This window comes from Xyrauchen texanus, chromosome 30 (assembly GCF_025860055.1).
Source record: "Xyrauchen texanus isolate HMW12.3.18 chromosome 30, RBS_HiC_50CHRs, whole genome shotgun sequence".
Lineage (NCBI taxonomy): Eukaryota > Metazoa > Chordata > Actinopteri > Cypriniformes > Catostomidae > Xyrauchen > Xyrauchen texanus.
This window is the reverse complement of record NC_068305.1, coordinates 13648822-13666060: the sequence shown is the minus strand read 5'-3', so window position 1 is coordinate 13666060 and position 17239 is coordinate 13648822. Positions and strand designations below refer to the sequence as shown.

The 17239-nt window shown below is 39.3% G+C and overlaps 1 protein-coding gene across 2 annotated transcripts in view; it reads right to left on the bottom strand.

Annotated features, from left to right (window-relative positions):
* LOC127623723 (ras-specific guanine nucleotide-releasing factor RalGPS2-like) overlaps positions 1 to 17239 on the bottom strand; it is a 161535-nt gene that overhangs the window by 75714 nt on the left and 68582 nt on the right. For both annotated transcript variants that reach the window (XM_052098197.1, XM_052098199.1), the window contains exon 6: positions 5087 to 5170. In XM_052098197.1, the coding sequence (XP_051954157.1) occupies positions 5087 to 5170 (84 nt within the window). The remainder of the gene's footprint in view (positions 1 to 5086; positions 5171 to 17239) is intronic.

Below are 17239 nucleotides of genomic sequence, written 5' to 3'. Positions count from 1 at the left end.
CACAAATACACAATCGTTGGCTGCTGGTGTGGACAGGATGACTCCCTTTCTGGCAGAGTCAATTTTTAATGACAATAAAAGGTGCAGAATGAGATTTCTTGATCCAGCTAATGTTAAAGGTCTGTTCAGAACTTTTTGTTCATGCCTTTTCAAGCATCATCATTCAGAGTACATTTGTGTTGGCAGGCAAGTGTGTGATGGTTCCAGAACAGCCGTTTGAGCCGTTTTGAGGATGTATATTGACAAAAGTTTCCACAGAACACAAATTCCATACTGATTTTCTCATATTTATTACAGAGCTCTGGCCATATTATCAAGGGTGTCTGTGTTTTTGTGTGTGTGTGTGTGTGCGCTTCAGTCTTAATGTGGGGGCTTATCAAGGTACAGAAAACGTAAGCATTTCTTCAGGTATCCAATGATCGTTCCCTTTTGATTAAACACTCAGCTTCTGCCAATTATAAAATAGGCCTATTTATTGCACACACAAATTTATACACTCAAAGGGGGCAACACATTTCTTAAAAAAGGCCAAATAAATGAAATCAGAATTTCCCAACCCCAATGCTCTCCAACAGCTCTGCGGAGATCCTCACCCAGACCTCGCTGCAGTGCTAAGCTCTTTAAACATCTGCATTTCCTGCTCTCAATACATTCCAAAAAGTCAGTTCTAGTTCATGGTTTCCCACTTGCAATGTAATGTCCCAATGAACTTAAGTGACTCTGACATACAATCAGGTTTATACACAAGGTTTGCTGTATTAGCATGGAGAGTCCAAATTCCCTGAACAAGAAGCTTGAAAGTGACATAATTTTCCAATCAAGCCAATCCAAGCCAATAAAAGTGATTTAGGCCAAAAACTTACTCTATGCAAGTACACAAACACAGGCGGAAATGTTTGGCTAACGCAATTTGAAAGCATGTAATTCCATTGTACAAACTTACTGTGAACTGTTGCATTACTGCTGGAGTTACAGATCCAAGAATTCAAAAATGTGACAGAGTTCATTCAAATGTCTCTGCCATTAGTGGTTATAGATGTGTTAATCAAAGGTAGCTAGTTATTCACATGCTGACAGTTTAACTACTTTGTTAACCACTTTGCTCAGTGAGTTTTTCTTCCAACTGCTGCTTCACTAAGACAGCAGTTAACCAGAAAAAAGAAAAGGGACTATAGAAGACAGTTCAAACTAAGGGTACTCCGATCAATTGACCGTTGAATCGTTTTAAATAGTTTGATCGGAGGTCTCTATAAAGGCCAATCAGAATAGCCTTTCAAATGACGCACAGCTAAAATCTACGTGCAGCTAAAATGGCTTCACTATATTCATCGGTCTGGCAGTTCTACCAGGTGTCTGAATAAGACAATACATTTGCAATTTGCAACGTGCCTGCCAAGGAAATCCAGCGAGGTGGAGAGCACCAAAAACATTTCAACACCACCAACCTCATCAGACATTTGAAGGTTAGTCACATAAAGGAATATGATCAGTTGTCAAAGCTAGCTAGCACTATGGCAGAGAGAGAGCAGGAGCATTTAGCAGCTCAGGTGCCACTCACAGCTGTCTGTAAGACACATTGCAAAGACATTAACCCAACCGCAATGACAGCAAGAAACAAAAATAAATATCAGCCAAAATAATGGAATTCATATGCCTTGATCACCAGCCGCTGTCTATTGTGAAAGATGAAGGTTTACGGTGACTCATGTCGTACTTGGATACACGCTACACTCTGCCAGGGCACAAATATTTCACTGATGTATGTCTACCGCAGTTATACCAAAAAGTGTTTACAAATGTCGACAGCCTTATGAAGGACAACATCACATCAATCAGTTTCACAAGTGACATTTGGAGTTCGAGTGTATGTCCCATGTCCATGTTGAGCCTAACTGCGCAGTTTATTAATCAAAACTTCAAACTACGAAAAGTTGTTCTTCATCCTCAAGAGTTTTCAGGGTCACACACCGTGGAGGCTCTTGCTGCCGCATTCAGCAACATGTTTCGAGCATGGGGAATCCCGAAGGAAAAAGTGCACGTTATTCTAAGGGATAATGCCAAGAACATGGTAAAGACCATGAGGGATGCGGACCTACCCAGTCTGCCGTGCATGGCTCATATACTCCAGCTCGCCTTGGCAGATGGTGTTTTGTCACAACGCAGCATCGCCTCTGGAAAACGCATCGTCTGTCATTTCAAACACTCCCAGCTGACCTACTCCCGACTTCAAAGTATTCAGAAACAACTTGGCCAGCCTATCAAGAGGCTACAACAAGATGTACCTACCAGGTGGAACAGTAATGTATATATGCTACAGAGTCTGCTGGAACAGAAACGTGCCCTGTGTGCTTATGGAGCTCACTATGATTTGGCTTCCATGTTCACCGGCAGCCAGTGGAATTGGTGGAAAATATGATTTCTCTACTCGCCCCATTTGAAGAGCTTACGCAACAGTTCAGCTCATCAACCACATCGGCTGCAGATGTTATACCATCCATCAGAGCTTTAACTCGCCTTCTTGAGAAAACAGCAGAGACTGACCATGGTGTAAAAACTTCGAAAGCCACGGTGTTGGAAGCGGTCCAGAAAAGATTCAGTGACATTGAATCTGAGCGCCTGTATACCATAGCTACAGTGCTTGATCCAAGGTGAGAAAACTTAATTCACACATTCCTTTGCATGTGTGTGTCCAGCTGTGTCGCTGTCAGAGCGAATTAAAGAGCAGGTGAGAAAGAAAGAAGGCAAATGAGTATTGAAAATTCAGAATCTATATAAATTGAAAAATCTATATTTTGACAACTCTAGAATGGCTCCCCAATTCATATTGCAAGAATATCTAGCTTAGCCTAAATGATTGATAAAAGGAGCTTTTGCTGAAATGAATACGGTGGTGTTGTGCTATTCTTTTGTGTAGGCAGTAGGCTGTCTGGCATTTCCTTCAAATTCAGCTAAAGGTTCTGTAAAAATAAGCCTTTGGAACAGTTAATAATAAGACTACAGAATAAAAATGCAAATTTGGAGTATGCTATTAGGCCAAGACTTTGACTAATAACAACAAGAGCCAAGCATAACCTACGAAAAGCATTAAATAATAGAACATTTCATATAATCTATTTTCTATTTTTCTTATAATTTCTCTAAGCGATTACATATTTCATTTCTAGAATGGAGCAACTGTAACTTAACACAATTTCCCATCAGGGATCAATAAAGTATTTAAGGTTTTTTTAAAATAAATAAATTCATTAATGTTTTGTTTTTCTTGTTAATAAAAAGGTAGAAATGCAGATATTTCCTTGACGCACTCAAGCCCCAAATACGTGGGCTGCTTTCTGATGTCCTGGCCACTGGACTTGAGCAGCAGAATGGTGAGACGAGTCTGGCAGCGAGTGGCTCCGAGCCACCAGAGAAAGTACCACAAGCTGGCTCCTTGCATGCCATGTATGCGGAGCTGTTGGATGAAGATGGGGAACATAGTGGCGGTGACATCAGCAGCTCAAAACCATTGCAGATGAACCTCTACCTATTGGAGCCAGTTATGCCACAGAGCGAACAGCCACTAGTATTTTGGCAGGACAATAAAAGCCTTTTTAGCACAGCAGGGAATATTGTAGATGAGAAGAGGAACAAGCTGTCTGCCTTGTGGTGGTGGCGTCGTGGCTAAAGCACAGGGCTGTTAATCAGAAGGTCACAGGTTCTAACCTCACGGCCACCACCATTGTGTCCTTGAGCAAGGCACTTAACTCCAGGTTGTTCCGGGGGGATTGTCCCTGTAATAATTGCACTGTAAGTCGCTTTGGATAAAAGCGTCTGCCAAATGCATAAATGTAAATGTAAATGTAAATGTCTGCCAAAAATGCGGAGATGCTTATATTTATAAAGAAAAACCTGCCATTGACTCTTAAGAATTAACCTTTGGGAGATCTGAATCTACTAATCTCTACCACCCCCTCTCTTTCTCTACCCCACTCACCATCTCTCTACTCTTCTCTAAAAGCCCAAAAAACTGCCTGAGCTTTCCAGAACAAAGAGTGGCTACTCCAGAGTTTATCAGTGACTCATGATGCAAAAGACATCATGAAAATGCAGCTGTGGTTCTGTTAGAGTCAGCTGCGTTTCTTGACATCCCAAGAGATGTGAACTTACAATGGGCCTGGCTTGTTAGGCCTGCCCTAAGAAGTGAGATAAAGTGACATAGATAGATACAGATATGGAGGTACAAGATTGTTGTTTTTTCTTGCTGTGCACTTTATTGCCCATGATCCTTTATCTCCTAAATGCAGAGATAAATTGAGGGCTGACTGACTTGAAACAATATTTTGGATATAGCCTTTGTTGAAGTAAATTAATAAAGACTCTGTTCTGTTTTTGTAATTTATTCCACAGGAAAGCTATATTTGTTAAGCTCTAAGCTGTTCTCAATAACCAAGCACAGGCAGCTATGGTTTAAGTTGTGTCTCTAAGAGTGGGAGTGGAATATGTTGCACATGTTTCCTGCCAAGAAATAAACAGTTGTCAGTTCATGATACTTTATCATCTCTTAATTTTAATTCTTAATATACATTGTTGTTAAGAATAGTTAAATAAATAAATAAATAATGCTACATGATAAATAGAATAATTCAAATAGACCCTTTGATCAGTATCGGCCGATACTGCTTCCAGCGATCGGCCCCAAAAATCCTGATTGAGCACCCTTAGTTCAAACAAATGTTTGCTATATAGCCCCTTGTGGCAGCGCTGACAATGCAATATTTGTGTTTTGTTGATAACTGAATTAAGACACAGTTTGCATATCTAGAATTGCTTGTGCTGACCTAATTTTGTAGAGTATGTTTTGAGCCATGGGCTTAAGAAAGTTTGCATTGGCCCTCTAATCTCCTAGGGGGTCTGATTGGCTTTCACATGCATTGGATAAGAGCAAAGGTGAGGTCGGAGCAATGGAGCAGCAGATACTGCATGTGGTTCAGACACAAAGCTGTGGTGCTCATGTGGGAGATGCACTTAATACAGCTTATGACTTGTTTCCCCTTCTATTGCTCATTTCAGTAAAAATGGCCAAAACATTACTTTGTCTGCGTTTTACCTGATTGAACCGTCGTGTGAAGGCCACAGCATTTGGTGCTGAACTGTGCTTCTCCTTCTTATTCCAGCCACAACTAGAGAGCTCCTATAAAAAAAAAATGTAAAGAAAAGTGTCACATGAAAAAGTGAATAAATGTTAGTGACAACATGAGTGAAGACCAACTAGTTTGTGATACAAAATACTGGACAGAAACAATCAAATGAACCATAACTGGACTAACAGAAGATGGCAACAGGTTCACACTAATTGTCCAACTTAACTCGTCGAGTTACCCTCTGAAAGTTGTTTTTGAACACGGACATGTCTTAGGTAAACACCCCATTCAAGTGAACCCAAAACCAGCTTAATCATACAGAGCTTCTTTAAGACAGATTAGTCGACTACTCAATCAGGCAACCCACTTGCTAGCTTTTTTTGAAAAACGGTATATTTGCACATCAATTGCCCAAGCAAATCGACTCACAATACCAGAGTCCCACAGATGGGCTTCTGACAAGCTTCTCGGTCTGTCACTCTCTCACTTGTTTACTGGAGTTGCTTGCCTATCATGTTGAACTTCTGTCTTGCTAGCACTGATTGACTAAATAGGAAAGCATTCAAATTTTGTTTAACAATATGTAACAGTAGTTGGAAACACTACCAGTGTATAAGCATTAATTATGCTAATCTCAAAGGCTAGGACATGAAAACTTTGACTGTTCTGTTGTCTAATGATCTGTTAGATGCAAAGTTACAGCTGCCGTGATGCACTGATATACGGCATATCAGCCATGTTTGAAGATTCACATTGGGTAAACTCCAGACCATAATTATGCAATCGAGAATGTTATGTAATTACATTAAGCGCTCAGACATTTTCCAGCTGAGAATCCATTTAAAACAAGTGACATTAAAAGAAAAAACAAACCACAATTTGCATTTAACCACACAGAGCGAGATTTGATTCCCATCAGCTATAAGCAATGGGAAGCAAGTTGAGATTGTTCCCTGATGGGACTTCAAGACCCACCCCACAGTTGAAAACTGTGATGAAATAAGTGATTATAAAATGTTGAACAGGTTTGACATAAGCATATTAATGAATACGCAAAGTATGAATGATTTGGTCCATTAGGAACATACCTTAAACGTAGCACCCAAATAACCACAAGTTCTCCTGAGGCCAAAACATCACAAAGAGCGACTTAATGAGTTAGTTATTTGTGGAGTACAGAGGCAGGAGCTTAGCAACATACACAAACACAGATGTGACTTGATGGGCCAACATACACAAATATATATATTTATATGTGTGTTGACCTTACTGCATTGTGTCCAATGAGATCACTCATGTGGAATTAATTTCTACACATGAAACAAATCTGCAATCCACAGAAGAAACAGATGAAGAGAAAAATAACCTACTAAGAATTAGTGTTGTCACGGTACCAAAATGTCAGTAGTCGGTACCAATACCAGTGAAATTTCACGGTACTCGATACCATTTTCGGTACCAAAGTAAAAACAGGTTACTAAAAAACACTCTTTTATTAACAAAGTCTACAAAACATTAGCAGCAGAACTAGGAACAGAAATATGCCATTGAGCAACACTTTAATTTAAATATATAGTTTTTTAATTATAACAAAACTGAACAATGTATGCTTCAAGTATTTTTGAACACTTATATAAGATTTGCTTCAACTTTTACTTTAAGTTTTTACCAAGTACTAAAAAACAAAACCTAAATAAACAAGCATACAATAGAATGAATAAAAAACAATTTCCAAACTAATGTGCAAAGTGCTCTCTTATTAATAAAGCTGCATATTGCAAATTTTCTTCATGATAAGAAATGCATAGTGACATTGTGATATTATGATTTAAGTCGCGAGCAACCGCATTCTAATCTAGCTGCATTTAGCGTGCACGCTCGAGGGAGGAGCGACCGAGGTAGAGTCTCTCTCAGCCGGGTACAGTTTCAATCTCTCCCCCTGAGATCGGGACATTCGCGCAACTTATAGAAGAGGCACTGACCACACAGAGAAATGCCAGTTTCTGAGTTTATAGTTATTAACATGAGCTGCTTCTGTATTATTTAAACTTTAATAAAGCAATTTTACTGCATTTAAGATGTAACGCCAGGATGTTTCCTTTAAAGAGCTCCGCCTCCGCTTATTCCACAACGGTACATGCTTCTGAATGTACTTTTTTTTTATATACTTTGGGATCTACATAAAATAAACTGTGAAAGTTTCGAGTGCATCTGGACTGATCTGTGTAATTCGTCCTCCATCAGGGGTGAACTGCTGCGCTCACGTGATATCGTTACAGTTTAATGTGATCAAACGACTATTCGACAAGAAAAACTGTGATGTTTCCCTTTTCATCAGCCTCAAATTACCTGGCTTTTTCAGCTTTTCATTTCGACATGATTCAGTTGAGGCTCCGCAGCAGCTTTGCTTGTCGTCATCTTTTGCTTGTTGTGAGCGTTCGAAAGCCTCTGCATGGGTACCGCTTAGACCCGGTATTCTGTACCCCGGAACCTTCCGAAATTCTGGTATCGTAAATAATTTTTTGTTTGAGTACCAACTTGGTACCGGGGTACCGGTATTTTTGACAACACTATTAAGGATCAGTAAAATGAATCGCTACCCACTCCACAGAGCAAAATAAGGTTTAAAATGACTGATTTCCTTTCTCAGTCTCTCCATGTGATGTAACGCAACTCTAAGGTAGCGCTGAAATAAACAATGGCATATATTAAATGTAATCATATTCAACTGGTTCAGCTGGCAGGCCTTCAATGATAACACTGGGTTTTTCAAACAGTTGCAAGATGGCCATAGCCTCCAAATGGATGTGGTGCAGCCTACTGGTACAAAATCTAGGCAGGTAACCAAAAAGATGGAGGTTTGAACACTACAAGAAGATTTAGTCTCAGCCTCAGGCCACACTAATCAATCCAAACTGTGTTTGATATAATGGCAAGTGATTTTTTAGTAACAAATTAGGAATTTACCATGATTACGAGGATAAGGTGTGGAGTGATGGCTGGTGGAAATAGGGCCTGTCTAGACTTATTCAAAAATGACTTTTTTCAAATAGCGATGGTGCTTTTATTTTTACATTAGTAATGTCCTGACTATAATTTGTGATCAGTTGAATGCCACTTTGGTGAATTAAAGTATCAATTTCTTCCAGAAACAGCCAAATCTGTACATTATTCCAAACTTTTGGCTGCCAGAGTGTGTGTGTGTGTGTGTGTGTGTGTGTGTGTGCATATATATATATATATATATACATACACACTCACCTAAAGGATTATTAGGAACACCTGTTCAAGTTCTCATTAATGCAATTATCTAATCAACCAATCACATGGCAGTTGCTTCAATGCATTTAGGGGTGTGGTCCTGGTCAAGACAATCTCCTGAACTCCAAACTGAATGTCAGAATGGGAAAGAAAGGTGATTTAAGCACTTTTGAGCGTGGCATGGTTGTTGGTGCCAGACGGGCCGGTCTGAGTATTTCACAATCTGCTCAGTTACTGGGATTTTCACACACAACCATTTCTAGGGTTTACAAAGAATGGTGTGAAAAGGGAAAAACATCCAGTATGCAGCAGTCCTGTGGGCGAAAATGCCTTGTTGATGCTAGAGGTCAGAGGAGAATGGGCCGACTGATTCAAGCTGATAGAAGAGCAACTTTGCCTGAAATAACCACTCGTTACAACCGAGGTATGCAGCAAAGCATTTGTGAAGCCACAACACGCACAACATTGAGGTGGATGGGCTACAACAGCAGAAGACCCCACCGGGTACCACTCATCTCCACTACAAATAAGAAAAAGAGGCTACAATTTGCTAGAGCTCACCAAAATTGGACAGTTGAAGACTGGAAAAATGTTGCCTGGTCTGATGAGTCTCGATTTCTGTTGAGAAACATTCAACAGGTAGAGTCAGAATTTGGCGTAAACAGAATGAGAACATGGATCCATCACATTGTTACCACTGTGCAGGCTGGTGGTGGTGGTGTAATGGTGTGGGGGATGTTTTCTTGGCACACTTTAGGCCCCTTAGTGCCAATTGGGCATCGTTTAAATGCCACGGCCTACCTGAGCATTGTTTCTGACCATGTCCATCCCTTTACGGCCACCATGTACCCATCCTCTGATGGCTACTTCCAGCAGGATAATGCACCATGTCACAAAGCTCGAATCATTTAAAATTGGTTTCTTGAACATGACAATGAGTTCACTGTACTAAAATGGCCCCCACAGTCACCAGATCTCAACCCAATAGAGCATCTTTGGGATGTGGTGGAACGGGAGCTACGGGCCCTGGATATGCATCCCACAAATCTCCATCAACTGCAAGATGCTATCCTATCAATATGGGCCAACATTTCTAAAGAATGCTTTCAGCACCTTGTTGAATCAATGCCACGTAGAATTAAGGCAGTTCTGAAGGCGAAATTGGGTCAAACACAGTATTAGTATGGTGTTCCTAATAATCCTTTAGGTGAGTGTATATATATATATGTAAAATGTATTTCTTTTCCTGTAAATTATCGAGGGCAAGATGGTTCCGCAGTATCTGCATGCTATTGTGCGCTCACGCAACGGTGCCTTGGCATGACCAGTATATTTTGTGGACACTTGTCTCTGCGTGCTCCAAACATTTGCACTCACACATCTCTGCGTGCACGGTTGTAAGACTGTGTTCGATCTGGGTAATATTTGTGCTCACTTGCTTGTTGTCTGCTTGCACTTGCGTAATAATTGCAGCATTGGCCTGATCGGTAGCACTTTATTTTACAGTCCTGTTCTACATTTACATACTGTATATTTACAACAACTAAATTACTAGGTACTAACCACAAACCTAACCACTCCCTAACCTTAATCAATATTAAGTACATGTGTTACCTTATATTTCTCTGTCCTCTTATACTGAAAGTGCAACTATTGTAAAATAAAGTGCAACCGCATTATCCAGCAAATGACAGTTCTAGCAACTGGCCTGAATCTCTCTCTCACACTAGTCCCGGGCCATAAGGCAGTCCTTATTGTTAAGCCGTGTCATATTCAAAATCACTTAATTTCTCCAGATTTAGAACCAAAACATGGCATCAGTGTCTGGAAGTATCCGTGGAAACAGATCAGCCAGCAGGGAATCATGGGTAAGATAATAGGCGTTGATTAGTAATGAGGGAGTGATAATGATTTTGTTTAGTCTGATGTCAGATGCTTACATTGTCTCTATTCCATGATATGACAATACTCCTAATTCACATTACCAAACATTAATATCAGTACAGTGTCTGGAAACCTGGAGCTGGGAATTGCTGATGAGCTGTGGACTGTTTCCATCCAGTAATATACAGACTCTAATATACAGGATTTGCAGGAGTACCACACACATATTTAGATGGCCTAAAAACTAAGACACAACAACAAAAAGCCACAAAACAAATGTTTTCATTACGTAACAAAACTTCCAATGTTGTTCAAGCTGACTGACACCACAAATCCTACAAGCTTATGACAGGCCGCTACTAAACTGGATGTGTGTGCTTGAAACTGACCCTCACCGGAACATTATAAATCTAACAAAACAATTTTCCCAGAAATTGTGACCAGAGATCTCTCTCCTGCAGAAGAGGTTTCTGCAGAAAAATAGTACAAGAGGGAAAGTGTACATGCCATATGTACCGTCCATTAATCTGAATCTCTCTATAGAGTCTGCATCAGCCTCATACTGCCAAGAAAATACTACTACACAAATCACATGAATGTATCCAGAATGGGGAAAGAGGGGGCGCTGGGGAAGAGATCTTGAGTCCAAATTGTCTGTGCATTGCATATTAAGCCGCTTTTCCACCATCGGGACGAACGGCTCAGAGCACGGTATGGAAAAGTTACAGTAGCTTTTCCACTTGAGTACGGTTCAGCATGGCATGATTACAAACCGCTCTTGGCACAGAATTCTCACACTCAACTGTTCTCAAGCATGCTGGTAGAATGGCTTTAGTACGTGCTGACTCGTTTACTGTATCATCGTGATTTTTAAATGTTTTTAGTAGTATTGTAGCTTAATTGTTTTTTTTCTACTTTTTGTCAGGGAAGTAGATTACTAGCTCATTTAAACTCAAAATACATCAATATATTCTCTAACTATTTCCATATAATTCTTATATAATATTTTGTCGATAAATATATTTGTAGCTAGTCTGGGAACTTTTACCTTTCTGCATGCACTAGGGCTGGGCAATAGGACGATGTAATTGAATATCGACGATATCATACAAATATGACGATGCTGATTGTGACACTAATTGACAGAAGTTTATCAACAATATCAGGAAATGATCTGGGAAGTTATATAATAAGCAGTATAGCTATAATATTGTATGCTCAGTTATATAATGTATGAGCCTAAACAGTAGCCCAGGGTGTGAAACTAGCACCTGCCAAATGCGACAAGGCTGACTCCAGTTAGCAAGTTCCTCATCCAAATGCAGGAATTTAATGCTCGGGTAATTTTGCTCATCTACCAAACAGGCGGGTGACCTTGTAAGATGTCTCTGAGTTACTCATGACAAGAAATGCTGGAAGACACAAGGACACATGCTTGAAGAACACACTTTATAAAAAATTTTAGACAAAAGAAAAGTAGTCAATGCCTATGTCTGTGTCACTGTTTTGGAACAGATGCACGTCAAGTGTCTTAACTCTTAAAATGTCTAAGTGTTTTGTCAAGACGGCCCCAGCATCCTCATTTATTTAAAATGCAATACAAAAACAAATTTGATAAGAACACTCATTTGGCAGCATTATATTGGGAACACAATGGAATTTTTTAGGCTTATTTATTATGATTGTTTTTATCTTTAAATATATAATTGTCTTTAGTTCTTAATTTGTAGGCTATTAGTCATTTTCCACCTTTTGTCATTGGCGGTTGTTTTTAACATTATTTAACATTGGTGGTTAATATGATTTTTTTTATCACTTTGTTATTTTAATGTCTTTTAGTTTTTCATGTTTCAATAAGTGAATTGAACTTTTAAAGCAAAATCAATAATGCAAAAATATTCAACCCTCAGCAGAGGGGTTGACAATGTTATCGGATATCACAATAAGGTGATTATCGATAAAAAATTTGACATCACCCAGCACTAGCATGTTTGTGTCTGGTGGCAATTACAAGCTCTAAGCAAATGATGGTAAACCTCTCACTTTTTCTCTTTATTTCCCTTTTTACGACATGGTCCGTGTTTTTGCTGTTTGTTAGCAGAGTAAAACCAGGGAAAAAAGCAGTCCTAAAACTGGAATATGCGATCATCCTCCACAGCGTGCTGCATTCGCTTAACAGAGCCAGCTGGCCGGGATAGACATGGAACGGTATGGTTTTACAATGAGAACTGTTCAGCCCGATGGTGGAAAAGTGTCTATAGAAACAGATATACACAACCAAACATACAAACTAAATATCTAATGCAATGTATTGTTGGGGCGTAACCAACTAAAAGAAGTGACACCAAGATAACTATTTATTAATTTATATTTCAGTAACTTGACAGTAGCTCAGTTTTCAAAACACATAGCATAGCAGTGTAACTGTTTTTTAAGTCCTATTGTATGCGAACAAAGGTCGAACTGTAGCACAAACTCTTGGAGCAAGGGAAAGACTCATTTTAGTCAGTTCATTCAGATGGAAAATGTAAATGAACTGGTCCAAAAAAACCTGATTCATCAACTCATCAGTCCCTCCCTATGCAGCATTTTACATCATCTTATTTTATAGAGAAATATTTAGTTAAATTATATTTGGCACTCAGTTACAGTATATACATTAGGGTGCTGTAAAGCAGTTCAATGGAAAGGAGGAGGCAAGAACCGGCCTGGCGATATAAACAATATTTTAATGATTAACTTAAACAAAAGACAAACACACATAAGACGGAAATGTCAGTAAACGATCTCTCTATCATCGCACCACCGTCCGCAATCGGCCTTTATCCCTCTCGGAGGTATATAATGTGTATAATCACGACCCAGCCCCGTCCTTCGCCCCGTCACATTCCTCCCTTGTACTCTCAGGCAGGGAAGCCTCCGGCAAGACGTTACCCCCCTCTTTCCCTGGGGGAGGGCGTGCCCTAAGCCCCGTCTGCCAGCAGGTCATCCCCGTCTACCTGGATGAGGGAGGGGACAAGGGGAGAGAAACAGAAATATTAAAAATAGGGGTACTTCCTGTAACAGTGTAGTACCCCCCCAAAAAACACTGTAAAATTTAAACAAGAGGGAAAAGGCCAACACGGACCGGCAGTGAGACACGATGTGCCGCAACGGTTGCTTTCGGTGTAGACAGCATCGATTATAATGCGTTCTATTGCTTTTGTGTTGCTTGCATCTAGTGTAGACAAGGTGTAATGGACCCTAATTGTTTTTGTTTTATTGTCTGATATTTATATATTTAAAAATATTTTGTCCCCTTAAAAAGTTTCTTGTTGGTAGTAGCCTGCAGTGTTGTCAACTTCTTTTTAGGTAGCTTGACTATATTTTAACTACTTTTAAATTATGAGTAGCTTGTGAAACTACAATTTCAAAGCAACTTTCCCAACACAGCAAAAAGGTACATGAAAACATGTATCATATCACAGACAAGTTTCCATCGCTTGGTTATGTAATGACAAAACCATTGATGGTTTTTGGTGTCAGGTTTACTGTTAGTGTGTCCGGTATAGCAGAACATGAAGACAGTGCTGGTTTTAAGACACTCATGTTATGTATCGTCCATACGCTGGGCTGGCTGCCACATGTTCTGTGAACATCTTAACTGGCTCTCATGTGTCTGCGGTGCTCTTTTTCTGAGTGCCTATCAGCATTCTTCAAGACCGTACGTATGCAACATTTTGCTCCAACACAGTCAAAAATGGCTAGACTGAAACATTTTGTGCGTCATAGCCATTAAGGCCTAAAAAAAAATCAACACTAATGCATTACAGTATTAAAAACAGGGACAGAATTTACATATTAACATGCATGCGCACTATTCATGTGGTTCTGTGCAACCAAATAAAGGGGTTACCCTTCAAACTAAACTAGCAGCTCCACCACATATAATTAAAATAAATAGTTTGCCAAGATTAAATATGTGCAAGCACAAATAATACCGTAATTGAGGGCTGCGGCGAAAGGGAGCATTTTCAGCAGATAACGACTTGGAGCCTAAATATTGTTCTGTTCCTCACACAAAGCTGTCACATGGATTCTGGAATGAAGACAGGATATTAGCATTTCACAGATGTATCGGTATCGGCGTATATGTTTACAGATATGCGCAATATGAAAACTTGTTTTGAGAACACAATGCAGAAAACAATGCTTTAGAATTGGTGTCATATAGTTTGTCCAGCAGAGTGCTTTTATAGAGCTGACTCAGAGATGATGGTGGCTCTGCAGACAGTGCAGTGTTAAGCGGTGCGGAGTTGAGCGGTGTCTTCACAGTAAGTTGCTAAATAGTGAAATACATATTGGAAAAAGTTAATAAATAAAGACCCCATCATTTTCCCTTTTCAATATAACTAATATAACGTTAACCCTGTCCCTGACAACCTTGTCAAACATGTATATAACATCTGTTTGCTGTGCCAGCTATAGATTGTCAGTGCAGTCAGTAATGTAGCAGATTGAAAGGTAAGCATCAGAGCATCTTTTTCAGCTCAGTAGTGCAGTGGTGGATTGTGCCTGTTGAGTGTTGATTTCATGCCATGTTGGTAGCCTAGTTGGTGAGAGGCAAAGCAGGAAAGAAAATGAATTCCATCTTTTACTCTCCGTGACAATGAGGTTATAGCTAACTAGCTAACCATGTAGCTACTTTCATTGACTGTCAGCTGAGTGGAAGCTAATGTGTTCACCAAACTGTTTTGTTCAGGATTCACAGTTTGGTACCTCCTTCAACTGAACAATTCCAGTCATTGCATTTATAAAAAGTAATATTTAGAAGTCTGGTTTTCCACCGTTGAAAGTTTCCCCTGAACTTGTATAGCAGAATACAGTGTCACACCGCTGCCGCTGTTTATCTCTTGACTCCGAAGGTGTAAATGCTTCTTGATTTACAACCTGCCAATAATTGACTGGCAGTATTAATGTAGTCAGTATTTGACTGATATTAAACAGTACTGATGTTTATTTAGCTATTTATTATATTTTTATTTATTCTTTATTTAAATGGTCAGCAATTTACTGATCCTTAAAATACAGTACTGATGTTTATTTAGCCATTTATTGTATTTTTATTTATCCTTTATTTTATCAGTGTTCATTTCTAGAATTTGTTAACAATATATAATAATAATGTCAAATATTCTTTGATAAAATTATTTAAGGGAGCAGCCTTCTGAGTACCTTTGCATAAGTCATATCGGTGCAAAATCAGTGAACAATCCACATAGAAAAGGAATTTTTTTCATTCCAGCTCCAGAAAAGCTAGCTATATTGGCCACCATATCGGTGAATGTTCCCCCTCTCAAATTGATATCGGACTCAAAAATCCCATAGTGGTCGGGCACTATTTGGGATACTGAAAAGTGACTTATTAAATAAAGACGAGAGAAAGGTGGAAATTTGTCTGGCTCCCGCTTCCTCATTTTACCAAGTGAATTAAAGAACCTGTTACAGACACATGTAAAAAAACAAAAAAACAAAAAAACAAAAACAAATGGGAAAGTGATTCCTTTAATAAATCCAATTCCTTGCTCAGCATGTATCTCACACTCATGTTTTTTTTATAATCTCTTTTCATTTTCCACTTTGGAGCTATAGATAGACTAACCCTACCCCTAAACCTGACTTTCTGCAATTTTACATAAAAAAAAAAAAAAAACATTGTTTAATATGTTTAAGCGATTTGAATTATGGGGACACTAGAAATGTCCTCAAACCACATTTATAGCATAACACCTTTGTAATTACCAGTTTGTAACCTAATAAAATGTCCTTGTAAACCACCAAAACCCACCCACACCCAAATAAACAAAATCAATGAACTGCAGTCAAACCCAGACAAAAAAGTCTTCTGTTACGATGCATTTAACAACCCTCTACTGAAACACAATGTTTTATTTTTTTATAGCTACTTCATAAAAATATATGTAACATCATCTGCCGAGCTGATAAAAACAGGCATCAATTAAAGCATCAATAAAAGCCAATCAGCAGTCAATGGCTCAATCAGACAAACCTTTCATTCTACACAGGCTATGAGCGTGATTATAGGGTTCTGTAAAAAGGGTAATGGGGTGGTACAGCGAACATGTTTGGAAGCATTCAGATTGGAAAAAGTGACGATAAAAGGTTGGCACTGATTCAGCACATCACTCAATGAGATTTTCATAAAGTTTAATGAGTGTGCATGTATTAAAGCATCTGGGCTGCATCAGATATATGAGCTCACGCTTACATACAGGAACATATTGCGTATGGATTGGGGGCTGCTGTAAACACAGGATCTGATCAAGGGTTAAAAGGTAAGGTTGAGTTTGTGTTTGAGTTAATAAGGCTGAATCATAGTGACATCTCCAGTTTGGGGGTCTTAGTAAGCCCAAAGTATACTTCGTTTAGACATGAACGCTAGGCGTCTGCATTCAGGACAAGGGTGGCAACACATTGCTGTCAGCAAAACATGATGTAATCACTGAAAACAACAGGAGATGAGGTTGGAAATAACAACGGTTGATGTGCACAAGAATGAGACTGTGAGGAGGTCAGGAGATTCCTGCATGTTTATAACTTGAGTATGAAGTAATATAAAGACTTTATGGGTCAAAACTCCTGCAGAGAAATAGTCCTGTATCTCATAGCAGTCAAAGTGCACATGCACCAACCGCATGTGTATGCGCGCACAGTCAAATTAAGTATACTTTGAAACACTAGTGTTTGTCTGTACGCAGACACTAAGTGTTCACATCAAAATCGAAGTACACTTTAGGCTTCAGTGTGTAAGTCTCTCAGAGACGCACTTTTGACTATCAGCATAAAGTCTGGTCCACTTTCTGGCACAATCTTGCCAAAAATATTCCACTTTGAGAGGAAGACATTGGCCAAATGACATGCAAAGTGACAAAACAAAAGTATGCACAGTTAGTTGACTACTAAAGAATTTCACA